This window comes from Schistocerca serialis, chromosome 6 (genome assembly GCF_023864345.2).
Source record: "Schistocerca serialis cubense isolate TAMUIC-IGC-003099 chromosome 6, iqSchSeri2.2, whole genome shotgun sequence".
NCBI classification, from domain to species: domain Eukaryota; kingdom Metazoa; phylum Arthropoda; class Insecta; order Orthoptera; family Acrididae; genus Schistocerca; species Schistocerca serialis.
This window is the reverse complement of record NC_064643.1, coordinates 595,527,353-595,554,743: the sequence shown is the minus strand read 5'-3', so window position 1 is coordinate 595,554,743 and position 27,391 is coordinate 595,527,353. Positions and strand designations below refer to the sequence as shown.

Here is a 27,391-nt window from a genome sequence, read left to right as displayed (position 1 = left end):
GGCTGGTGATGAATTGTTACATCAAACATCTGGTGCTGATTCTAGAATTAATAGAAGTATTTGTCCAATAATTAGCAATGAGATTAAGTTTATTGCTATGGATGGCCTTGTATTAAGGTGCCACCGCACCAGGTTTCTTCTTGTCCAGTTCCAGAGCACCCTGGTACAGGGTGCACATTGATTTTGCAGCTTTGTTTTTGGGCAGTGTGTGGTTGTTGATGATCGATGCCTTGTCATGCTTCCCGAAAACAGCCAAGTTGTTCTCTGCATCACTGACTGCCACTGTTCGCGTGTTGTCAACCATTTTTTCAAGGAGTCCCCCAAGATCCTCATGATTCACAACAGTCAGCAATTTGTGGCTCAGGAATTTGAAGACTTTCGCCCATGCGACAGTATTCTGTATCTGACTACCTCCCCATTTCAACCAGCTTCTAATTCAGAGGTGATGCTCTTTGTGCATATGTTCAGGACCCAAATGAAGTCAGTGTCTTCTCTTCCTGTGAAGGTGCATTGTTGAGTCTCCTGGCTATCTATTTGGTGATGCCAGTCAGTGGGTGCAGTCCGATGGAACATTTGCATGGACGCTAGCCACGAGATCTTTGCGATTTGTTGCACACTGAAGCTCATGCCCCAGATCACCATGGCCTACCATATTTTGGTCAGCAGAAGGGGCAACAGGGTTGACTGTGATGTTGTTCCAGTGGTGTTCTTCACCATTTATGCTCCCTTCGCTTACAGCCATCCTTCCTTTGCTTCAGCCTTGGGCCCCAGCGAGGTTCCCTCCTGTGCCTGCTGATGAAGAGCTCATGGATTTTGAGTCCTCCACCACCTGCTCTCTCCTCTCCTCTCACAGGTGAATGTGTCCTCACCAACACCACTGCCAGTGGAATAACTGTTGTATCAGCCTCCACATCCTTCTGCCCCACTGGTGGAAACAGTGGAATTGACCTTTACTCCTTTGGTGGTGTGTCTGCTGCCCAGGTCTCTGGCATTCTCTCCAAGTCTGCGCCGGAGGTTGCAGGCCAAACTAGGCCATTTTCGACCCTTCTGGGCCTTTCCAGGGGGAAGGTATGTATTATGCTTGTCTGTGGACATTGTGATTGAGGCATTTGAGCTGGGGTGAGTTGCACAGATGACTGTTGCAGGCAGCTGGCATCGAGAGCACACATGATGCGTTGTGTGGGCAGACCTGCTTACGAAAGTGTTTACCTGCATTCAAAAGTAAGGTGGGTGGGGTAATTCTGACATTGAGTTCAACGCTCATGGTCTTCATCTTGCACCTTGTGCTGCTTCTGTGTGCTCATTCATCAGCACCCTCATGCTTTGTGTTGTGTTCAGCCTAGTTTATGTTTTGGTGCAGTTTTGGACTTTCTACTTTGCGGTAGATTGACTCTCGCACAATGAGTTTTCATTTACTTGTACAGTGTTCTGTTCCTTGGCTTGTTGTTGTGCCACCGCCAACGTGTACAATATCTGTTGCCAGCAGCGTTGTTTAGTGGCATTGTCACATTGTACAGATACTATAATAGTAGTAATAATAACGACAATAATAACAATAGGAGACGAGGTACAGGCAGAAGTAAAGCTGTGAGGATGGGGCGTGAGTCTTGCTTGAGTAGCTCAGATGGTAGAGCACTTGCCCACGAAAGACAAAGGTCCCCAGTTTGAGTCTTGGTCCGGCTCGCAGTTTTAGTCTGCCAGGAAGTTTCAATAATAATAATAATAATAATAATAATAATAATAATAATAATAATAATAATAATAATATTTGTACCAATCACTTAATTTCACTGCAACAGTTGTAAAATTGTCCAGACAATGTTTGTGCTCAGTACCACCAAAGATCCCAGTGATGCAGTATTATTTGTAGGTGTAACCTACCAAGTGTAGACTGGGATGTCTGTGTAATGCATTTGCTTTATGCCTCCCCCTACAACTAAAAGTTCAAAATACCCCTGGAAGTTCCAGCGTACTAGAAACTTGAGATATCATCAACCATAACGAGGAAGCCTACAGCTCACCTGAGGAACATGCGAAACCTACACTCCGAGGTACCAGCACCTCGTTGTTTCTGTTGTTTTCCAACAGTACATAAGAATGGAATACATCTATCAGCAATTATGAATACTATCATTTTGGACAGTGCATTGTGCAAGCACTTGCAGAACTGTTGAAATCATTTGTTGAGCACGGTGTTTATTGTTTAACTTGTTAGAGACATAGAAGACAGATACCTCAATAGGTAAGATTAATTAGCAAGCTTTAATGTAAATTTAATATTTACTCATGTGCCGCTAAGAAATTAAATGTCATTACCAGTGCATTTCAGTTCACAGATTGCATGGTGAGACTTCAATAAGGGCTCTCAGACTACCTACTTGCACTAAAACAGACAATATTCTTGAGAAGTCAGTGAGTTTTCCATACAGTATGTGATGTCACCAGAAGTAATTACCAATTTGTATGTATGAATGTTTTGCAGAAATAACAGATGGAATCGTGTTTCTAAAGCTTGATTTTTTTCAGGCTGAATCAGTGAAAAACCTTATAGTGTGACAAAATATCAGGGAGGCCCAGGATGAATTTTCATTAGTGTAAATGCCATCCACAAGGCCATAAAATTCCTCATGGAAATTGAGAAAATTGATTGACATCTCCTCCTATGACAACCCCCCCCCCCCCCCCCCTCACACACACACACACACACACACACACACACACACACACACACACACACACACATACATATCTTATTGATGGCCCAATAGTCTGCCCCAGCTCACTGTATTGACCACAAAACTTAGGCCACGAGGGATTAGAAGCACCTTCCAACTGAAGTGTAGCGACTGACAACTGCCTTCAGCGAGAATACCAGTAGTGAGACATGCATGAAGAATTTATTGTGGAAAAATGTAATTGGATAGACAAAAAAAATCTACTTAGCAAGCAGTGGAAGGATAACGCACACACACATATTTATAAAAGATTTCACTTATGTAAGCTTTCGGAGCCAGTGGTTCCTTCTTGTGACAGAAGGGTTGAAAGACAAGGAAGAGGGGTGAAGGAAAATGACTGGAGAGGATTAGGAAAAGGGATGGACTTTGTAAAAAGTCACCCAGAGCACTGGGTCAGCAGAGACTTACCACATGGGATGAGAAGGAAGAAGATGAAAGAGTCTTTCCTTCTCGTCCTATCTGGTAAGTCTCCCCTACCCGTGGCTTCTAGGTGACTTTTCCAAACTTTACCCCTTTTCCTAAATCTGTCAACCCTTCATCACTCTTCCTTTCCTTTCAACCCTTCAGCCAAAAGGAGGAGCCTCTTGTTCTGAAAGCCTGCACACATAAAATATTTTTATATATGTGTTCTCCTGCTGCTGCTTAGAGTAGGATAAGTGTCTGGAATTCCTTCCCTATGGGGACATCTCAAGGGAACTACAAACACATTATATCAATCCTTTAACCACCATAAAAGATTAAAGAAATAATTTGTTAGAAGAGAGATTTTATAGATGCACGGCATTTGCTATTCCATAATAATGCTAACAACAGAGCTGGTTTTAGATACCTCACTAGTACTGTTGTCATGTTCAATTCCATAGGAATAATTTTACTCCATGATTGCTTTGTAATCCAGGACAGAAAGAGTGTCAGCATTTGTTGTAATATCATCTGTCAGTTTTATTGCAGATATAGATTTTGGCTAGCAGTACAGCTGTGGATGTTCATGTAGACTTGACGTAATTATAACAACACATGTTCCAAAATAAGATAGACAGGTACAAGCATTATTCCAACTCTAAATGTGGACTAAAGCTTGCACATGCCTAAGTTATATTTGAACATGCGTTGTAATTATATTGAGTCTACATGACGACCTATAACACACTGATGATAGCTGCACTGTTAGCTGAAATATAGATTTGCAATATGATATGGCAATTGATGCTGACCTGCTTTCTGTCCTGGTACTATTGTGTTGTCCTTGGAGGGGATAGAGTATCTGAAAATTTCAAAATGCTAAATGGTAGCTTCTCAAATAGGAAGTTGATAGTGACTGATGATTTATGAAACAGTTTGGTTGTCATTTAAGGAAAAAAATAAATCATTGTTGATCTCGCTCCAAATTGTACTTTCTTAATCACTTTTGAGATTTCAATGATAGATAAATAGCAGCAATCCTCTTTTCTGCATCAGCTATGGGGAGTTCTTTATTCCATATAGGCAACATGATCATCCCCTTTACTGTGCAATGGTCAGTTACTACAGGGCTGGCTGCTGAAATAACATTCTTTACCTGGTTCCAACATCAGACTGTTTTTGAAACACTATTTCATCAAACTAGCTCTCAAGTGTGTTAACCTTTTGTGTGATTAGATATTGAGAGAAACTAATTACATGATTATAAAACTTCCTGGCAGATTAAAACTGTGTGCCTTACCGAGACTCAAACTCGGGACCTTTGCCTTTCTCAGGCAAGTGCTGTACCATCTGAGCTACCCAAGCACAACTCACGCCCCATCCTCACAGCTTCACTTCTGCCAGTACTTCATCTCCTACTGTCCGAACTTCACAGAAGCTCTCCATCGAACATTGCAGAACTAGCACTCCTGGAAGAAAGGATATTGCGGAGACATGGTTTTGCCACAGCCTGGGGATTGTTTCTGGAATTTTCACTCTGCAGCGAAGTGTGCACTGATATGAAACTTCCTGGCTGATTAAAACTGTGTGCTGGGCTGAGACTTCTGTGAAGTTTGGAAGGCAGAAGATGAGGTAATGGTAGAAGTGATGCTGTGAGGATGGGATGTGAGTCGTGCTTGAGTAGCTCAGATGGTAGAGCACATGCCCGCGAAAGGCAAAGGTCCGGAGTTCGAGTCACGGCTCGGCACACTGTTTTAATCTGCCAAAAGTTTCATATCTGCGCACACTCCGCTACAGAGTGAAAATTTCATTCTGGTTATATGATTGTACTTCCAAAAGAATTTGAATAGAGGGTTGTGCAGGATCTTCAGTTGGGGAGGGGGGGGGGGAGGAGGGGGGGGATAAATTTTATGTAACTTGGTGAAATTACTGAAGGTGGCCAATATTGTCTCCACCTTATGATGTAGCCTATGCTTGGCTGGCATGGCTAGATGGTGCTCACTCAGGTGTGCTCGTTTGCACATAGGTTGTGAAGTGAGAGAATGTATGTGTGATGGCTCTCTTTACTCGGGTCACCACACATCACTCCTTCGTTGTGAAGTAGCTATCCACTGTGTTTCCACAGCTGCGGGAGGCCATGCACCATTTAGGTTGCAGTTGGCAAATTGTGGAGAATAGGGCTGGTTCATGTGGCTTTGCCATGTGGATTGCAGTACTGGAGAGTCTAAAGATAGCAGTGTTTATGAATTTTGGCCATTAAATGGCTAAAACACCACTATTAATATGCTGTAGAGAGAACTGATGTCCTCTGCAGAGTGAGCGCATCTGAGCCAGAGTAATAACTGAAGCCACTGAAATTGGAATTAATGATAGTTTTGTAAAACAAAATGGGAGCTGTCAAATTAATTCTTCATGGCATCTCATACTAATCACAAGCATGTTCTATCAAGATGCTCGTTATAAGGTACAAGGTTAAACCTGACTGATCATAACAGGATGCTCTAACATTTCTGTCCAACCAACTTGGGGTATTCAGTGGCGCGAGGGGGGAAACGTTTTCTCTATCAGGACCTATAAAGGGAATCATATGGTTAATTGACACTGTATCACCAGTGTATGTTGACAGGAAAAATTTTGCTGTAACACTACACTTCATCAAATAACTTTTCCAATTGCAAGCAAAGAAATTTTATATTGCCAACTGAAACGTTGTCTTGTATTGGAAATTTATGAACATATGTGTACCTTAAGAATCTGTTGCCCAGAACAAATGTCATTTAACCATTGTATAGTGTTTGTTGTTGATTTCAGATCTAACTCCCTTGATTACTGTAACTCTGTTCCTTCTGATCTAAATGTTGTGGACTTTATTAAAATCCAAGAACCTCTCACTTATTGCAACTCTGGTACTGTACATTTGAAACATAATTTTAAAATTAAGAGCCTGTGATGGTTGAAAATTTTCACTGTACATTTTCATATTAGGTACAGATGCTTACTTAAAAAACTTCTCTTATTTTTCATTGTATTTTTTTATCCTCTTTAGTGTTCCCTGAGGATGAATACATAGTGGAATATTCTCTAGAGTATGGTTTTCTGCGACTTTCTCCTGGAACAAGGCAAAGACTAAATATACCAGTCAAAATTGTGACACTAGATCCAAACAAAGATTCCTGTTTTGGAGATGCATTCAGCCGTTTCATCTTAGATGAATTTTTGGGTTATGATGATTTGCTAATGGCAAGCATCAAGACACTGGCTGAGCAGGAAGACAATAAAGGGTATCTCAGGTATGATATTAACTTAATGTTGCATAAATATCTTCAGTTGTAGGTATCTTTTAATGTAAATAAACTTTTTGTAATAGTTGTCTAGAACCATTTTATCCATCTCCAATTTACATTTCACAGAACTTTGATTTGAAGTTTTATTGGCACATAGAAAAATCATGTATACATATGCAGTAATGGAACAGTGGATCCAATCTTGATAATATTGTTTTTGTGCTTGTATTGCTGTGCATGTCAGATCAGTCTTAACTATAGTGCAAAGAAACAAGTTGCTAATACAAGAGCAGGTTTATGTTTCTTTTTCTGTATATGTATGGTTATTGGGAATCACATTGTGATATGAAAAATAATTATTTGACAGCACGAAAGACAGAAGCAGTCTCGCACTAACTGTGGAAAATTCTCTAGCTTGAGGAGCAGGAATATCATCACAGTAGAAGAGGGGTAAGAAGAGCAAAGTGTAATGGGGCAGGGTGCTATAGTTGCTATGGAGGGGTGGAATAGCTGCTCTTCTCATTGTCAAGGACTGTAAAAATCTCGATTTATGGCTGAGTTGAAAAGTAAAAAGTAGGCTTTTAACACCTAGTAAGAAAGAGAAGAAAGGATGCTGGAAATTTAAAAATTAGATCTAAAAGTTACATTTTTTAAGTATAAAATGCAAATGTTATTTTAGAGCAGAATGTTAGTGAAGTGCAAAATACGATCAATTTTCGAAGGGCAAAACAGTTGAAAACGTACCATAATTGGTGTGAACAGTGAAGGGAATTTTCAAAGAAGTAAAAACTGAACTTTAATCGTGACTCTTGCATTAATAATATATACTTTCAGAGAACTGCTAATGACGGAGAGAATTTCCAGGGTGTGTTTAAAAAGTAGCGTAACAGGCAAATCAAATGAAAGCATACAATGACACTTCAAACACAGTCATATCAACAAAAAAGTGAAACATAGATCAGTTATATTTTTTGTTATCGTAACTTTCTCTCCATCATTTAACCCTTTGATTGCTGGGGACGTGTAAACTCGTCATGCCTCGCCGTTCCTCTGGCACGCCTGACGTGTATACTTGTGGCCTTGGGTCTTCCCTACAGCGCTAAGGATGTGTTTACGCTTCCTGCGCCACCAGCCTGCCCACTGCTAGGGAAGAGTTTAGGTGCTCTGAGTCACAGCTCCCTGAGCGCTACAGACGTGTATACACGCAGAGCTGTCTTTCTGCTCTGCTCTTCCAGTAGCTGTTCAGTAGTCTGACTGTATAGTTCGAGAGTGCATGTATCTTTGTTTGCTGTGTTCCCGCTATGCAGAATTCAACTTAGGTTCCTGTATTTTGCATCAGTTTTCTTGTTTTCTATGTGAGAAATGTCACGTTGCAGTGCTTGCACAAATAAAGAAATCCTACTTATGCTCACTAAGAGCGACAGTGAGTGTGAATTATCTGACATTGCTAACAGTGATGAGTCTTGAATGGAATTTCGAAGCTGTAGTCCTCAGCCCTTTACGTTAGAGGGGAGAGCAAGAATTACAGTCAGCAGTTCTTCTGAATCCGAGGAATCAGAAAGTGCCAGTGAAATGGTTCGGAAAAGAGCGCGCTTAAGTGACACATTTGACTAGAAAGAAACAGATTTCCAACCGTTAAACCATTACTTCGATGACTCGATTTCAGGACACAAATGTCAATTAGATACTAACCAAAGCATTCTTTCAATTTTTGTGATATTTGTGTCTCAAGAACTGTTGCAATTTATTGCAGGTGAGACAAATCGTTTTTATGTTTACACCAGAGAAAATACTACAGAATCTATGAATTTTCGACTGTCGAAAGTGGAAAGACACTGGATTTGAGGAAATGTATTGTTTTGTTGCTGTTTGCCCTAACGGCCCAAGTTAAGAAGTAAAAATTGAGTGATTATTGGTCCAGAGATACACTTTTGAACACACCAGTTGTCAGCGAAATTATGTCCTGAGACCGTTTTTGTCTACTTCTGGGAATCTTACACTTCGGTGATAACTCTGCGACCACTGGAGGCGACAGTCTATTTAAAATTAGGACGATTGTTGACAAAGTTTGTAGGATGTTTCGTAATTCATTCTGCCCACATCACAAGCTTTGTATAGATGAAAGTCTCTTGCTGTTCAAAGCACGATTATCTTTTAAGCAGCTTATTCCAACCAACCGAAGTAGATCCGGAATAAAGACATTTGTACTGTGTGACTGTCAGAGTGGGTATATTTTAGATTTTATTGTATATGCAGGTGCAACAACAGAAATTGGGTTCCACAATTTGGGAAAGAGTGGTGACGTAGTGGCAACTCTTATGGGACCACATTTAGAACAGAGTCATATTCTATGTGTCGATAATTGGTACTTCAGCCTGGACATGTTCCTCTGGCTTCACAACCATGGAACAGCCGCATGTGGCACTGTGAGACCTTAACTTTTCCCGGCGAATTGAATGTTCAAATAATTTACGGGTTTGCTGTCGGGTGACATCGTCGACCACTGCCAATATTTCGACAGGAGCACGCCCTGCCATTCTCAAGGCACAACTGCAAGGAGGAAGCAATGTGCAAGGGAATTTAATACCTCGGTTCACAGAGGAAAAACAAGGAAGATACCACACACAGAACAAGTAACCGCAGAGTCAACACACAACCAAAGATAACCAACATTAGAAATATCAATAGTGACTATTAATCAACAGGTGAGGTAGCACTAATTCTGTCCCTCTGTTTTTTGATGAGAAACAGAGCTGAATTCCAAGCAGCATTTAAACAAAATCCAAAATAGTTTGATTTAAACAGCTTCCTTAATAACTCTATCCCAATAGCTGTACGTGCAAGCCAGAATCTCCATGTTGTTGTTTTCCGTAGGATGACCGATGTCAAGGCAATGTTCTGCAATAGTGGATTTGCTCATCTGTTGTAATCGTGTGTGACGCTTATGTTGAATACATCCGTCTTCCACAGTCCTGATTGTCTGACCAATATATGACGTGCCACAACTGCAAGGAATACCATAGACACCAGCCTTACGCAAACCAAGATCATCTTTTACAGACGCCAACAGGGCCTTAATCTTAGAGGGTGGTCGAAAAACACATTTCACATCACATTTCTGCAAAATATGGCAAATTCTGTTGGAAATGCTTCCTACGTAAGGCAAAAAGGCCGTAGACTTAGATGCCACTTCGTTGCTATTGTGTGGTTCCAACGTTTGCATGTTGACCCAACACAAACAGTTGAAACAGAGAAGAAGGAGACTGACAGAAATACTGGTGGAGGGGAGGGGAGGGGGTTTGGAATGGAGAGGGGGGGGGGGGGGACGTTATATATTGTAGATTACATTTCGAGTATGGGTGCAGTTGACTGTTGTGACATGTTACTGAGCTCAGTTGGTTCAGTGCATAAGACTGTGAAATGGTATAAGAAATATTTTTTTCACATTTTGTATTTATGCATTCCAAATGCTCACGCTCTCCACCAGTCGGTAACAAGGCAAAAAATGGCACTCACAGAGTTTCACCTTTCTCTCATAAAGGAGATTGTAGAAAAATATGCTACAGAACGGAGAAAAGCTGGTAGGGGAAGGTGCTACGATGACGAGAATCGTCTGTGATTCACAGGGAGGCATTTTCCAGCTGTTATCATGAGTGAATATTCGCAGAAAAGTACACTAATGCACAGATGCGTGGTTTGCACAAAACAGAAAGTGCACCGGGAAACTAGATACCAATGCAAAACTTGCGGTGTTCCATTATGTGTTGTACCCTACTTTGAGACTTATCGTACAAAGACGCATTACTAATCATTGGGAACTAAATCTGAGAAAATCTATTGACGCTTCTAAATGAATAACAAAAAAGGGCAAAAATTTAAAAAATATAAAAAATCTATTTTTAACTTCGCCAGTGCCGGTCCAAAGCCCGGATTGAATAGAAGGATGGCAAATGGATGCAACAGGTGTAAAATTATTCAAACGAAGCCTGACTTCTTCATATGTAGCAGTTTACTGGCAAATGAACGGACTTGGTGATTGAGGTGGCGCAATATCTGTACTGTGGCAAATGTGATTACACCGAGTACATTGCACCAGTATAACAAAAACCATATATTTAATCTGTGTATGATACATTTAAATTATTAGCACATAACATGAACAGTTATATTAATTTATCCTTAGTAGTACAAATGTAGATCACATTCGGTCAACTTGTACAAAACATGTTTTCCATAACTGATTTAAACGCCTTTGATCAACGAGAAACAACATGCCAAAGTTAAAACTCTTTTCTCAGTGCGCTTTTTCTTGCTACTTTGCCTATGTTGTTAGTGAATATTGAATATTAAACTCATTGTTCTGGGGAGGGTGGGGAGCTTAAAATTTGTTGTTCGAATGAGACTGGCTTTGAAGCATTAATAGAAAATGGTATTTGAAAAATAAGTATCGAATATACCCTGCTTTCGTCTTTTCAAAAATCAACATCTTTTTAACTAATTTGTAGATAATTGGAAAATAGTAGGGGAATAAAATTTTTTATTCCTTATCGTTGTGCAGTCAATCTATCTCACTCTAAATTTCATTTTCATCATGCGTTCACACTACTAGATATGCTAACCCGAAGTTTACATTGTTTTCGGGCCTGATTTTCACGCCCAACTTTCATTCCAGTTGTACAGCTTGGTATGTTTTACAGAGCGTAGTTTTTTTTAGCAAAATCGGAATGAAAATACCAAATTTTTGACGTTTTTACAAAATCTTCAATTTTGCACTTAATTCATTCGGTATTGAGAAGTGCTATGAAATTAAACTTTATGTTTAAGAACCTTGTGTTATGAGGTTACTACATGCCAAGTGTCACGTTCGTCATAGCATTAGCTCAGGAGATGCAAGAAGCCAAACTTCGAAATTTTTTCGGGCGCCTCTCTCTCTCTCTCTCTCTCTCTCTCTCTCTCTCTCTCTCTCTCTCTCTCTCTCTCTCTTTTTCCCCTCCTACAATTTTCTGGCTCAGTATGGCTTGTAAAATTTTTTTCATTCTTATTCTTAAGAGAACATACAAAGTTGTACAAGATGGCTAAATTTTATTTCTTTACAAAAACTATTGCCTGAGATATTAAAGCTCAAAGTCACCAAAAATTCATGCTGGCTCTGCACGAACCGTACTCGGCCGAGAAATGTTCAGCACAGGGCGGGTTGGGCAGCCTGGGCCTAACTGGTCCGGGCAGTGGCTCTGAGGGACAGGCACGCAGCGCAGGTAGACGTATTACGCCGCAGGCCATGGCGCCTCAGCGCACCAAGCAGGTGGCGCACCTCCAGCAATCAAAGGGTTAAACAAAAGACTTGAATAACACACTTACAGACCACCTTCTTTTGCATACTCTTCTTCCAGGGGTGCTTCTCTTCCAGAACTGCCTTGACTGCTGAAGTGAGGTGTGCCTAAGTAGATTTCTTTGCTGCTTTCAACTGAGCTTCTGAAAATTTTCTCTCATAACAGTCTGTCTGCAGACTGCTGTTTCATTTCTTCTACTGTTAATGCACTTGAAGTATCTGTGTTCATGTTTGGTCTAAGCTCAGTTTCATTTTTCTCACTCATACTAATTACTCTTTCTGTTGGAGCATTGCTTTTTGGAACCAGTAAAACTGTCAGTGTGAGTTTTGAAAGAAAAGGATAGTTTTTTACTCCTTACATATCTCAAATATCCGAAATGTTGTACCAAAATTTGTCAGTCTTATCACTTTCACATGATTAAAAATTGCCCAACTGGTATTTAGAAAATTCTTATTCGATAGACCCAGATTCTTTTGAACTTAAGATATGTGGGGATTTGGTTAACATATACTGAAGACAAGAAAAAGTTTGAGATTTCATAGCGCTAACTTCAGCTTTGTTTAAAAATTCATTAACAATGGGAATTTTTTCTTTTACATATTTGCAGCTACTTATATAGCATTCTCTAACATCCAAGTAAAACTTTGATATAGGTATGTTCTCTCCAATAACAAGGTCTTGGTTGTCCTTTTGATTTTTTCAATCATTAGATTTTAAGCTTGATACGGAACAGCCAGGAATGAGGAATTTTCTGTGAAGCTTATGAGTAACTGGTTGCTCATGCTGCAAAAACACATTCACACAAACAAAAACTGGAAGCAGACTACTCAAAAAAAGTAGATAAGAGTTTGGTAACAGGATTTTGAACACAAAATACTGCTCTTTGAAACAGAGCAAATTTTTCCTTCTCACTGGTTTCACTGAATAATTTTTTAATGTTTCCCACTGTTCAATGACATGGTTAACAGCATTAAGAAGAGAGAGGCATCTGGTACACATATACTTCAAGATCTTTTGAGGCTTATCCCATACAGTAATTGACATAGTATAAAAGCTGCCTGCCTTTTAGAAATTTTTTTGTGCGGATTGGTATATGTCTATTACAAATTTTTCAGTATTGTGGATGGAATTCATTCCCTGTTTTGCCGCTAAATGTATCAGATGACATGCACAGCTCTGAACATATAACAAAGGCTGCTCTGTCTTAATAAAAGATATGACTCTTTTGAAATAGCCAGCATCGTCTAAGCATTGGTACCTGAGAAGGCAATGCAGTTCTTTCAAGGAATGTTCATTTCTCGTAATTATGTATTTAATAAATTAAAAATACCTTCATCTACGTTTACTGTAGACTCTTTCACAGATAACATCACTGTGCTTGTTTTCTAATTTCTGCATTGAAAAAAGACACAACAGTTGAACAGAGTTATGTATCATTCATATTGGTACTACCATCAGTAGCTAAAGCAAATGGGCTATTTGTGATGACACTTGCAATTTCACTTTGTGTTGATGCAGTCAGACGTCACAGCATTACTCAGTTTTCATTCTGGCACATTCATATTACACTGCTAGTGCTTAATCTGAAAACATTTTATGAAAGAGACCTTCAGGATCAGAACATGCTAGTGGTTGGTTATGTTCTATTGGAAATGCAGTAAAGAGTAATGCAGCACTACATATAAAGTTTCTATCATTCACAGAGGTTATAAATACTTCTATTGAAGCCTTACCTTTGTGATATGGAGCTGGCTATTTGTATGACATCGACAGTCATCTCGGACATCTCTTGCATGAACAAGTATTGCAGAATACATGATGCATAGACTTTTGTGATTGTAAGAGGCAAGGGAATTCTTTCGTATAGTCTAGTCTGCACTTTTGAATCACGCGAATATTCTCCCCTTCCCCCACCCCCCATCCCACCCCATTCCCCCCACACTGTGGCATTTTCACCATTATAGGTCTCTGAATTACTACAGTCAACTTTTAAATCCAAACTTACTAAAAATCTCTTATTTTTTTAATTACTGAATGCAAAGAACAGTGTGTAAAAAATAGATACCGTAAATTTTTTCCCTTTATTTCTCTAAAACAAAACTTTCTCTTAAAGCAGCGGGACTAACCACATAACACAATAAAACTAACTACATAGAACAATTGAAAATGTTATTAAAGAAAAAATAGTGACTATTTATTTACCCACTAACAACTAAATATACTTGTAAAGGACAAAAAGTGTGACACTCTGCAAACACAGAACAGAGCAGTGAATATGTTGCTAGTCACTTGTGAACTGTGGTTTTAGTTGCTAATGATGTGTTCAAAAGAATTGTGATGTAATTGTGAAGACACGAGAAAGACACCTGGAGGGGGGGGGGGGGGGGGGGAACCACATTAAGCTTCACATTTGGTTACCTACACCTGGAAAAAAAAGAAAAAAAAAGTGAGAGTTAATTTAAATGCTACTCAGTAGCTTTATACTCAGCTGTGGTGTCACAGCATGAACATCATTGCACCAAATCGCAACATAACTACAAGTTTATGCACCCACAGTAGCGAAGTTGGTGAGGCGCTGTAGTAGAAAAGTGTTTGTGTGTATATGAAGCAGTCTCTGCTAAACAGATAAAAGGTTATTGCCTTACTTCTGAAATATACTGCTTCACCAAATGAGGCAATGAAAAATAATGTATTGCCAAACTACTACAATAAATCAAATAGCAAATTCTTTACTTTTAGCAGGGGCTTGGGTAAGACTGTAATTTTAGCCTAGAAAATACGGTAATCAAGGACAAATTGTAATATCATATTTACCCAAATGTAAGGCGACCCTTAATATAAGATGGCCCTCTTTTTTAAGAGGTTCCCTGAGAAAAATTTATTTGGCATATTATGACTAATCAAAATTACAGACATTCATTGTTGTAAGATATGTGCCTAAAAAGTTAACAATGCATCTATTCTAAACTTATGCCATTTTTTTCACTGTCTACATATTGATAATAGAAGGAGAAATAAAATAAACGCAAAGAAATGGTTTACATTATCTTCACTCCCATTTTTTTACAGTCATCTGTGGTGTGTCACTGTTTTTAATCATCATTGCCAACATTCTAACATAACAGCTGTGAATCTTATATCTTCGTCGTCACAAATATATGGCTATTTTTTCTGAATGTGTTGCTATTTCTGAGGTTATGGTTATGGTGGGATCTGAGAACGTAGCTTTTTTTTTTTTTCTGATCACACAGCGGATTTCACTTCTATACTGACGTGAAAAGGTTGCAATGTCCCTTGCTTCTAAGCATATCTTCTGCCCACCACTCTTGCATTGACTGTGTAGAACAAGCAGCCGACCCCCCCCCCCCCCCTCCCTATTATTACTGTCATCTGTCATACCTCACAGTGAGCATTAACAACACTGTTGCATGAAATAAGGACGTACGCCACTGGAGTCAATCAAGATTATTTGTTTTGGAAATTACAATTAAATGAATACCCCTAGCTGTATACAGGTGTTGATATAAGTCAACGGGGACAGTTGAAAATGTGTGCCCCAAATGGGACTTGAACCCAGGATCACATGCTTACACGGCAGACACTGTATCTAACTGAGCCTCCGAGGACACAGAGGATAGTGCGACTGCAGGAACTTATCTCTGGCACGCCTCCCGTGAGATCCACATTTGCAGCTTATTGTCGCGCACTATATTCATAGTACCCCTGCTCATTATACTCATTACTCGCGGCTTTACTGCTGATTCTCGTAAGAGTTTGTGCACTTATTTGTTTCTCCTGCAGAAATATATGCTGTTGTTGACTATTTGCCAAATTATAAAGTCAGTTCGATCCTGAATACAAATGGGTTCAGACAAACTGAAGTTTAAACATAGTAGATTTTCATAAAAAGTTAAAGTACATAGTATATAAAGTACGCAGTATAGAAGAGTACCATGGTTGGCAGCATGACGAAATTTGTTGCCTGCTCGCCACTCCCTTCCCCTCACAATAGTAGTTTTCAGCCAAGCTGGTGTCATTGTTCCCCCTCCAACCCTTCTTTAGTGCTGTGCTTGAACAGTAGTGAAACATGAAACATGCTTGGCAATATCTTCTAGAGTGCAGGTCATATGCAACAATAGCAACTAGTATGTAAAAAAAGGTCTCAATGTGAGATATTCAATTATGGATTAATTTTATTTCTCATTTCATCTGAATGTCACAATCTTATTCTAAAGCTGATTAAAAGCTGATGATATTTTTCCCCAGTACTGTAATACATGAGCAGTGACAGTATTTCTCATTTGCAACCCACCTTGTAAATCATTAGTTTCTCATAACCCAATAAAATACTGACTTGTGTTCAGAACCAAGTTACAGTTTTTGAAGAGCAAGATTTTCACCTTTGAATGGCCTTTACTTAAAAACCAGCATAAATGTATATATATGGTAACCTGTTGGAGTACAACAAAAGTTTGTAAGTTGATAGAATTTAATGCTATTTGATCCTATGTTTCACAAAATTGTAAATTTTTTTAAGCAGACCAGTAGGTTGTAGTGGTGGCTAGCTCATTCTCGCATATCTCTTGCACTAGTGCTGCTAGTGAGATGTCACATGATTGTTCGAGTGAGGTCAATACTGTATCAAGCGCTTCGGCATATTAGAAAATCTTGAGCCTATTCGAATGAAAGCATTGTTTGCTAAGCCCTACCCTTCGGTATTGTTATTAATAAATTTGTATGAAACCTCAGTAGCAAAAGCTTCATTTGTACATGTAGGACAATCCCTAATTAATGCATTTAACTCGGTAAATATGTTGACCTCAGCAGCAGTAGTTTAATCTGTGAATTTAAGATGAACCCATATTTTTTAAATGACAAATTTGGGCAAAAACTTATTCTTATAATAGGATAAGTATGGTACTTGGCATGTTTCCTCTGATATGGCTGATAGCAGCATGTGTCATGGCCCAGCATCCCAGTGATGTGACAGATGACGTTGTTGTCCAAGGGATGAACCCAGGCTTGTTGGCTGCGGTGCTGCATCAGTTGGTGTCGAACCCCACCTGCATCTTAGACCATGAATTGGTGCCTGGGATCATGGGAGCTGATCTCATGGATACGATGGCAGTTGTTGGTTGCCTGATGGCTACTCCCTCAGAAAGCAGTCTGCAGTTCGCAGCCAGGCTGTGAAGATGGTAGATGTGTCAGTATGACTGCATCAACGCCACAGTGGAGCCTGACACATGATGGGCATTGTGCATGGCTCTGCCATGCCAATGACCTGCTGGGCTAGTCCGGGGGTTTATACAGGGCCAAAGTGGGCTCGTCAATGTGGAAGACAAGTGCTGCCGCATATTTTCAGTGTTGTCGAATTCCCTTGCTGATGTAAAAGGTGAGTACTGCTGTATACTTCATTGCAGTTGACAATCCCTGAAGGCTAGTCACTGCCTATAGAATTGAGTCGCAGTTGAGGAAGTGACTGGTATGTTGAAATGCTAACACACTGGTTTGCTTAAAGCAGAAAAGCAATCAAAACCTAGATGATGAAACCATAGCATGCAGGATGAAGTGAATCATAATAATGAAGCAACTGATGAGATTAAAAAGCCAGGGGAGAAACGATGGTGTATTGTATTTAAAATATAGTGTAAATCACATTTTACACAAACAGTAACAGTCTTAAATTTCATTAAATCATCCTCAGACTTCCTCTCATGAAAAAGATTGTGGTACATGAAGAAGAAGATAACATTATTAAATACTATGGTAATGGAAAATTCTATTTGTAATGCAGACGGAGGAGTGAGTAACAGTCACCACTTACTGCAGTGGAGTCACTGGAAATAGACAGGCACATAAATGAGGACTGGAAGATTGTATCTCAGCTTACATGTATTGTTTCTCCACTGAACTACTTATCTTGGTATTGCAGCCTGACTGAGATTCAACTATGTTGTAACATATTATAGTTTGTGATGTCGGCTTTTTTTACTTCAGTCAAGTTAATGAGAGAGCCTATGTCAGGGTGAAAAAATAAACCACAAAGAAATATTGATGAAAATGGAACACAATGATTTATTGAGTGAGTGCCAGATATAATTGTCTCAATTGATAAAGTTTGAAATGAACAATCTTCAATAAACACATTGTAACGGAGTGACAGATTTACAAGTTAATTTGCCCAGTCTGAATCTATGCACATTCAGGGCCATTATGAGGGCAGGGTGTGACTATAAGAGGCAGTAAGTTAAGGTTACCAAGCAGTGTCTGACAAACCTTGACATTGTTTCACCTCTGGCGATCTGGGTTTTCTTCTTCTTCTGGCAATACTAGCACATTGCCTCCTTACAGAACATGCTGCCCAGCCAACCATTCTATCCATAATTTTAAAGTATACAACAAAATGGCTAATGAAAAATGCTTCAACAATAGAAAATCTAAAAGGAAAGTAATGCTCAACATATCTGTGGTGCTTGATGCACCAGCTTGCACATCATCATCTTCATCTACATCATACTCCGCAAGCCACCTAATGGTGTGCCAAGGAGGTTACTTTTGGTACCACTATCTAATCCCTCCAACCCTGTTCCACTCGCGAATAGTGTGTGTAAAGAACGTGTGGTGTCACCGCCAGACACCACACTTGCTAGGTGGTAGCCTTTAAATCGGCCGCGGTCCGTTAGTATACGTCGGACCCGCGTGTCGCCACTGTCAGTGATTGCAGATCGAGCGCCACCACACGGCAGGTCTAGAGAGACTTACTAGCACTCGCCCCAGTTGTACAGCCGACTTAGCCAGAGGTGGATCACTGACAACTACGCTCTCATTTGCCGAGACGATAGTTAGCATAGCCTTCAGCTACGTCATTTGCTACGACCTAGCAAGGCGCCATAGCATTTGATATTGAGATTATAACATGTACTGTCAAGAGCGATGTACACCAATTGTGGATTAAAGTTAAGTATTTTATCAACTACGTATTTTATTTGCTACTATTAATTCCCTTAACTGTTCCAGACCTCGCGCCAGTCAGCGTTTAATTAAACGCGTGCATTTCGGCCTCCTCTAGCAACACAGTGTTGGCTCTTCTGCCAACACTTCAGAATGATTGTTGGTAAGCCTCTGTATTGGCTCTAATTTCTTGAATTTTCTCCTTGTGGTCAATATGCGAGACGTATGTGGGGGAAAGTAATGTGTTGTTTGACTACAACTGAAAAGTGCTGTCCCAAAATTTCAGTGGTAAATCTCTCCGTGATGCACGACGTGTCTCTTGTAATGTCTGCCAGTGGAGTTTGTTTAGCATCTCCGTAACGCTCTCTCGCCAGCTGTGACCCCATGGCGAAACGTGCCGCTCGTCATTGAATCTTCTATATCTCCTCTATCAGTCCTTCCTGATATGGATCCCAGATAGATAAACAGGACTGAAGAATCGAGCAAACAAGCTCCTTATAAGCCACTTCTTTCGTGGATGAGTTACATTTTCTTAAGATTCTTCTGATGAATCTGAATCTTGTGTCTGCTTTTCCCACTGTCTGTTTTATATGGTCATTCCACTTAAGATCGCTCTGGATAGTTACACCTAGATATTTTATGGCAAATGCTGTCTCCAGCTTTTTGTTATCAATAGTGCAGCTGTACAGTAGTGGATTTCTTTTCCTATGCATGTGTAATAAGTTACATTTATTTACGTTTAGTGTCAACTGCTAGAGTCTGCACCATTCATAAATTCTCTGCAGGTCATTCTGCAATTTCTTACTATCTTCTGGCGTTGCTACTATGATGTAAACAACTGCATCATCTGCGAATAGCCTTAAAGAGCATCCAATACTTTCTATTAGATCATTTATATATCCTGTGAAGAGCAACAGTCCTATAACACTTCCCTGTGGTACTCCAGAGATATTACTTTTACATCTGTCGATTTAGTTCCATTAAGAGCGACATGTTGAGTTCTGTCTGCAAGAAAGTCTTGAATCGAATCGCAGGTCTGCTCCAATACTCTGTAAGCTCGTATTTTTTTCATTAAACTACAATGCAGAATGGTGTCAAATGCTTTACTGAAATCAAGGAACACCGCATCAGCCTGAGCGCCATTGTACACTGCACTGTGAATCTCGTGGAGGAACAGAGCGAGTTGAGTTTTGCAGGATCTCTGTTTGCGGAATCATGTTGATTTTTATAGAGGAGCTGTTCATTTTCCAAGAACATCATAATTCTTGAGCATAAAACATGTTCCATAATTCTACAACAGGTTGATGTCAACAATATAGGCCTATAATTGTGTGGATCTGTCTTACGGCCTTTCTTAAAAACGGGAATGACCTGTGCTTTTTTCCAGTCGTTAGGTACCTTTTGTTGCTCAAGCGATCTATGATAAATTACTGCTAGAAGAGGAGCAAATTCTTTCGTATAATCTTTTTAGAATCTGGTCCTGAAGCCTTTTCACTAATAAGCAATTGTAGCTGCTTTTCAGTTCTGCGATCGGTTATCTCAATATCTGCCATTTCGACACTCGCACGACGATTGAAAGGAGGGACAGTATTACGATCTTCCGCGGTGAAACAACTTCGGAAGATCGAATTCAGTATTTAGGCCTTCTCTCTGTTATCTTCTGGTTCGGTGCCAGTGTGGTCACTGAGAGAATGGATAGATGATTTTGACCCACGTACTGATTTTACATACGACCAAACTCTCTTTGGGTTTTTACTCAGGTCGGTTGACAATGTCTTACTTTTGAAATCATTGAATGCTTCTCTCAGTGCTCTCCTTACACTCATTTTCTCTTCATTCAGCTTTTATTTGTTAGCTGTGCTTTTACTTCTCTTGAATCTGAGATGAAGTGCTCTTTGTTTACGTAGCACTTTTCTAACATGGCTATTAAACCATGGTGGATCTTTCCCATCCCTTAAAACCTTACTCGGAACATACTTGTCTAGGGGATATTGTATGATGCCTTCGAATTTTTTCCATTTGTTCTCCAGATCTTCATCCTCATCACTGAATATTTGATGCTGACTGCTGAGATATTCTGAAATTTGTATCCTGTCACCCTTGTTGAGCAAATATATCTTCCTACCTTTCTTAACATTCCTTGTAGGACCCATCGTCATAGAAGCTGTCACAGCCTTATGATCACTGGTAGCTTCCTCTACGTTAACTGATTTGATAAGTTCAGGTCTGTTTGTTGCCAGGAGGTCTAAGACATTACCCTCATGAGTTGGTCCTTTAACTGTCTGCTCAAGGTAATTTTTGGACAAGACATCCAGAACAATGCCACACGATTACCTGTCTCTGGCACCAGTTTCGATGGCGTAACACTCCCAATCTATACCTGGCAAGTTAAAGTTACCCCCTATTACAATGGCATGATCAGGATAATTACTAATGATATTCTGCAAGCTGTCTGAAGTGCTCTACAAGTACAGATCCTGCCCTAGATGGTCTACAAAAGCATCTAATCACCATTTTTGACCGTTCTTTGATACTCAATTTTGCCCAGATTAATTCACATTCGGAATCCGTGACAACCTCGCTAGATTTTATCAAATTTTTTACTGAAATAAACATGGCACCACCATTGGCGACTAACCTACCCTTATGATAAATGTTCCAGTCTAAACTTAGGACTTCATTGTCATTGACTTCTGGCTTCAACGAGCTTTCTGTTCCCAATACTGTGTGTGCATTATAACCTTCAATAAGTGATACTAATTCTGGGACCTTTCCTTGGATGTTCCTAAAATCATATTAATCTTTTCTGTCTCTGATGTGAGGTCGCTGTGGCTGATTTAACAAGCAAATTTCTGCACCCAATAGCAGAGGTCGAGAAATTCACATCCGATACTGTCGCAGAGCTGTCTGTGCCTCTGGTTTAGACCTTCCACTCTGCTTCAAACCAGAGGACCACGATCAACCCTGGGTACGATGTTACAAATAGACAGTTTAGCCTGCACCCTGCGTGCGTTGCTAGTTGCCTTCACCAGATCAGCCAGCCGCCGAAAGGAGCCGAGGATGGCCTCAGAACCCAAGCAGCAGGCATCATTCATGCCAACATGTACCACTTCATGCAGCCGGTTGCACCCAGTGCACTCGATAGCCGCCAGCAGGGCCTCCTCCACATCACGGATGAGACCTCCTAGCAAACATACCGAATGCACACTGGAATTCTTTCTCACCTTGCCTGCTATCTTCCTGAGGGACTCCATCGCCTGCCTAACATTGGAGCTCCCAATGACTAGCATACCCACCCTCTGTACTTGTCCGGACTGGGCAGGAAAATCGACCGCTGGCCCAACGGGAGAGGCATCCCGTGCTGGCTCAGAGTTGTCATCAACACTGGGAAGCACTTCATACCTGTTGCTAAGACATAGGGAGCCAGCCGCACAGCCTGCTCCCTCTTTTGCCTTCCGCCCAATGGCACACGAACCCACCGCTGTCTGTCATCCACTCTGGAGTGAGGATGGACTGGTCAGAAGTTGTGTATCGGAAGCTGCAGTGAAGTCCGGGCCACCAGGGGATTCCAGTGACACCAAAGATGTCGCAGGTCTCATCACTGGCATCCCAACGTCACCGCAACTGTGAGCATTAGCTAGAAGCTTGTCGACGGTAGCCAACCCAGCTTCCAGCTGTTTACGGGCAGCAGCCAACTCTCCTTGTGTCTGCTCACAGCAAGCACAATCCCTAGCCGTATCATACTGTGTATAAAATAGATATAATGTCTCAAATGGCGCTACTGTGTTTGAAACTATACCAAAGGAGAAGAAAGTAACACTAAAAGTTGGTGTGGAGATTTCTCGCTGAACTCTGAGATCACAAGCTATCAAACAGAAATAAATTTCTCTACACGGAAAATTTACACTAGGGAGCCGCCCTTCACAAGACTTACGCAAAAACAAAAACTATGATTAATTTTCTAGCCACTAGTGAACACAGTAAAATACACATGTGCAGTTAACTTCTTTGCAGAAGCATGTGGGGGAAAAAAAAACAACTAAATTCTTTGCAGTTTATCACGCAAGTGCTGCTGCTGCACGTCCTCTTGGCTTGGTGGCTGCTGCTACCAAATGGCGAGCAACTTGGAGAACTCGTTCAGTCTTTTCTCTGTATCAGTTTTGTGAAGCCATGTATCCTAACAGCCAATACTGCTCGACTTTGCCAGTTTTCCATAACCTTGACATCTGGGAATGCTTTAGTGGCCACCATTAGGTATGATAGTAGGACATTACACTGAGATGACAAAAGTCATGTGATACCTCTCAATACCGTGTTTGACCTCCGTTTGTCTGGCAGAAGCCAGCAGCTCGATGTAGCATGTACTTAACAAGTCATTAATCCACTGCAGAAATACTAAGCCATGTTGCCTCTATAGCTATTTATAATTGTGATGTTGCCAGTGCAGGATTTTGTGCACAAACTGATCTCTTGTTAATGTTCCACAAATAAATGAAGGGATTCATGTGGGTAATCTAGGTGGCCAAACCATTTGCTCGAATTGCCCAGAATGTTCTTCAAACAAATCGTGAACAATTGTGCCCTGGTGACACAGTGCACTGTCGTCCATAAAAATTCCATCGTTGTTTGAATACATGAAGTCCATGAATGGCTGCAAATGGCCTCCAAGTAGCCGAACATACCCATTTCCAGTCTATAATTGGTCCATTTATACCAGAGGACCCAGTCCACTCCATGTTAACATAACCCACCCCATTATGGTGCCACCACCAGCTAGCACAGTATCTCATTGACAACTTGGGTCTGTGGCTTCATGAGGTGTGCATCACACTTCAACCCGACGATTAGCTCTTACCAACTGAAATTGGGACTCATCTGACCAGGCCACAGCTTTTCAATCACTTAGGGCCCATCCTGTATGGTCATGAGCCCAGGACAGGCACTGCAGGTGATATTGTGCTGTTCACAAAGGCACTCGCATCTGTTGTCTGCTGCCTTAGCCCATTAATGCCAGATTTTGCTGCATTATCGTAATGGCTACGTTCGTCATGCATCCCACATTGATTTCTGCAGTTGCTTCACGCAGTGTTGTTTTCTTTTAGCACTGACAACTCTACCAAACTACTGTTGCTCTGTCATTAAGCGGAGGCCATTGGCGACTGTGTTGTCTGTGGTGAGAGGTAATGCGTGAAATTTTGTATTCTTAACACACTTTTGACACTGCAGATCACTGAATATTGAATTCCATAACGATTTCTGAAACGGACTGTCCTGTGCATATAGCTCCAACTACCATTCCGTGTTCAGAGTCTATGAATTCATGTTGTGTGGCTGTAATCACTTGGTAAACTTTTTCACATGAATCGCTTGAGTACAAATGATGGCTTCACCAATGCCCTGCCTTCTTATACTTTTTGTACATGATACTACTGCCATCTGTATATGCACTTATCACTATCCTGAGACTCTCGTCATCTCAGTGTATGTGTCACAGTACAAGGGCACTTAGTTTAAGTGCCCAAATTGTGCGGATGATAAAACCGTAATGGAAAAAAAAATCTTTAATCTCAAGGTCAGATTTCTGTTGATGGAATGAATGGCTGATGATGTGAAACAGTCATCGATGGGGAACCTCTGGACTTCAACCATACCTCATTAGGCTAATTCAGTTATGCATGACTTTGCCTGACTGGTGTTGTATACCCCAAACTACTGGGAGGTTTCTACAGAACCCAAAAATCAACGTCAAACACCCCCTGTGTTTTGTGTGGTTTGCTAGGGAGTTGGAATATTGACTATCAGCAGAGAGGGTGAGACAAAAGCCCCCCCTGATAAGTCTTAAATAAAATAGAAGCAAAGATTAGTAAGAGTGCGTTGCTCTGTCAAAACCATTTATATTGAGATAGAATTTTGAGTAATAGCAGCTACCCTAAAAATTGTGAAATCGCTGTGAAATACCACCCTTCTGATGAAGACTTCTACAGCCCAGTGGGCAACAAAATTACTAATAACATAGAAGATGGATGCCTATCCCAAAATATGTGAACTGTACGATAAGTGCAATAAGTTGTTGCCATGATAAACAACAGTATTCATCTCAGCTTTTAACACACACACACACACACACACACACACACACACACACACACACACACACACACACCTTAAAGATCAACCTCGCATGCCAAATCTCATGAGCTGTTTCCAGTGCCAGAGATTTGGGTATGTGACTCTTGCATGTAATAGTGAATACACTTAGGGTAAATGTGGTTCAGTAGCATATCTCCATCTGCATCTCCAGTGAAATGTATTAACAGTTGAAATGTCATTCCGTATGGAGCAGAGAAATGCTGTGTTTGAGGTCTCTGATAGACCATAAGTGTTTTTGTCTTCAATCAAAGAATGGTTGATGGAGCTCTCTATAGTAGTCTGTCCTATGTAAGTCTCTTCATATCTACACAACTGCTACTGCCTACATCCATTTTTATTTTCTTACCATATTTAAGCCATCCTCTCCCTGTACAATGTTTAGCCCTCACACTTCCCTCTGTTATCAGACTGATGATTCCTTGAGGCCTAAATGTGTGTCCTATCAACTGATAAGTTCTTTCAGTCCGATTGTGCCATAAATTTCTTTTCTCCTTGACTGGATTTGGTATATCTCGTTGTTAGTTACTCAATTTGCCCACCCAATTCTCAGTATTCTTCTATAGTACCACATTTCAAAAGTTTCTATTTCTTTCTTGTCTGAACTGTTTATCATCCAAGTTTCAATTCTGTACAAAGCTAAACTCTGACAAATAACCTTCAGAACAGACCTTCTAATGTTTAAATGTATGTTTGATGTTATAAGAGTTGTCCGAAGAATGCGTTACTTGCAATCGCCAGTCTACATTTTATATCCTGTCTACTTTGGCTGGCATCAGCTATTTTGATGTCCAAATAGCACAACTAATCTACTACTTTTACTGTCTCATTTCGTAATCTAATGGCCTCAGCATTGCTTGATCTGACTACATACCATTACCTTAATTTTACTTTTCTAGATGTTCATCTTACTACCTCTTCTCAAGACACTGTCCATTTCTTTCAACCAAAATCTTAAATCTACATCTTTGCTTACTTCTTCATGCAGTCACCCCTCAGATCTATGTATTTGTCACATCTCTTAATTAGTTTATTAATCATCTCTGTATAAATTCAGTTAAGCTAGCACCTGAATGGGTGACCATACGGTGTGCCGAGCGCTGTTGGCAAACGGGGTGGACTGAGTCCTTGTGAGGAAAACTGAGGAGCTACTTGATTGAGAAGTAGCGGATCTGGTCTTGTAAACTGACATGATGGCTGAGAGAGTGGTGTGCTTACCACATGCCGCTCTGTATTCACATCTAGTGATGCCTGTGGGCTGAGGATGACATGGGAGCTGGCCGGTACCATTAGGCATTAATGGCCTGTTAGGGCAGAGTTTAGTTTTTTAGACACTGGAGTCAGCCCATGACACATCTTGAAGTGGGCCAAAGCCTTTTTTTCATATGCAGTGGGAAATGGCTGGCCTGCAAAAACACAACACTAATAGTCAACAGATTGTATTGCTTGTTTTGAATGACTTCTCAGTTTTCTAAATGTCCCAAAGTAGGCTTCAGAACTGACTGTCTTCCATGTTCCGCAAAATTCAAAAACAAAAGCAAGGTCCCTTCAATGTCCCAAGCAACAGTATCTGTAACCTTTTTGACTGACTGTGTTTAACATGCTATTTTAGTTTGCTGAGTGAGGCAACAGGGTCCCACACCATTCACTAAATTGCAATAACATCTCCATGAGTTTTCTTGCTGTGTTAGTCCGCTTTGTGTTTACGTCATTTTGAAAATCATGTGGTCTCCTTTTGTCTTCTGGTGATGATTGACAAATGAGGAACAATATGATTTAAACTTAATGTGTGTCAATGTGCAAAAAATGAAAGAAAAGGGAAGATGTAATGGACATGAAGAATATTTTGAAAAAAAAAAAAAAATGATGAACTGAAGAAGACAAGAGTCGAATGTCAATATGAATACAGCTGACACTACCTGAACATACAATGGTAGGGTTTATCAGTCTTAAAGAGAGACCATATGACCCAAAACTTACTAGTGCCAACCTTAACGGCCTGATACCGTGTCCTGTAGTGGACATGCTACTTAGGAAATGCAGTCAGACAGCATATTTGGATGGAACTCTGTGTATTGTGGAACTATTCAGTGTGAAATACTAAGCAAATAGGTCAACATATTCAAGATATTATAGTATTTTTAGATGAGAAGAAAAATACAGGAGATTGAGACAGCAAATTTTCTGTTCCAAAGCAAAACAGATTTAAAGTGCACAGGAATCATGCGTTTTTGTCTCTTCATTTGGAGTAGCAATGAAACCAGCCTATTAGAAAAGTATTAATCTACACAGATTGTAGAGTTGAAAGCCATCATGAACACTTCCACTGAATGCACGTGTGCAAAAGATGGACTTAGGACAACTCCATTCGTCTCCCTCATACTACCAACAAAATTTGTAACTGAGTCTGTAATGGAGACTGTAAGGCCCATTGAGCCCAAAAAAATATCAAATGTTTTATCCCTAGGCAATGCGATTTCTGTTGAATGAGAAAAGAGTGATTTTAAAAAAAACTTATAAAAGAAAAATGTTGAAGCCCTTA

The 27,391-nt window shown here is 40.3% G+C and overlaps 1 protein-coding gene across 6 annotated transcripts in view; it reads left to right on the top strand.

Moving 5' to 3' along the window:
- LOC126484626 (membralin) overlaps nt 1-27,391 on the top strand; it is a 507,394-nt gene that overhangs the window by 110,120 nt on the left and 369,883 nt on the right. For all 6 annotated transcript variants that reach the window (XM_050108212.1, XM_050108215.1, XM_050108214.1 and 3 more), the window contains exon 7: nt 6,184-6,427. In XM_050108212.1, the coding sequence (XP_049964169.1) occupies nt 6,184-6,427 (244 nt within the window). The remainder of the gene's footprint in view (nt 1-6,183; nt 6,428-27,391) is intronic.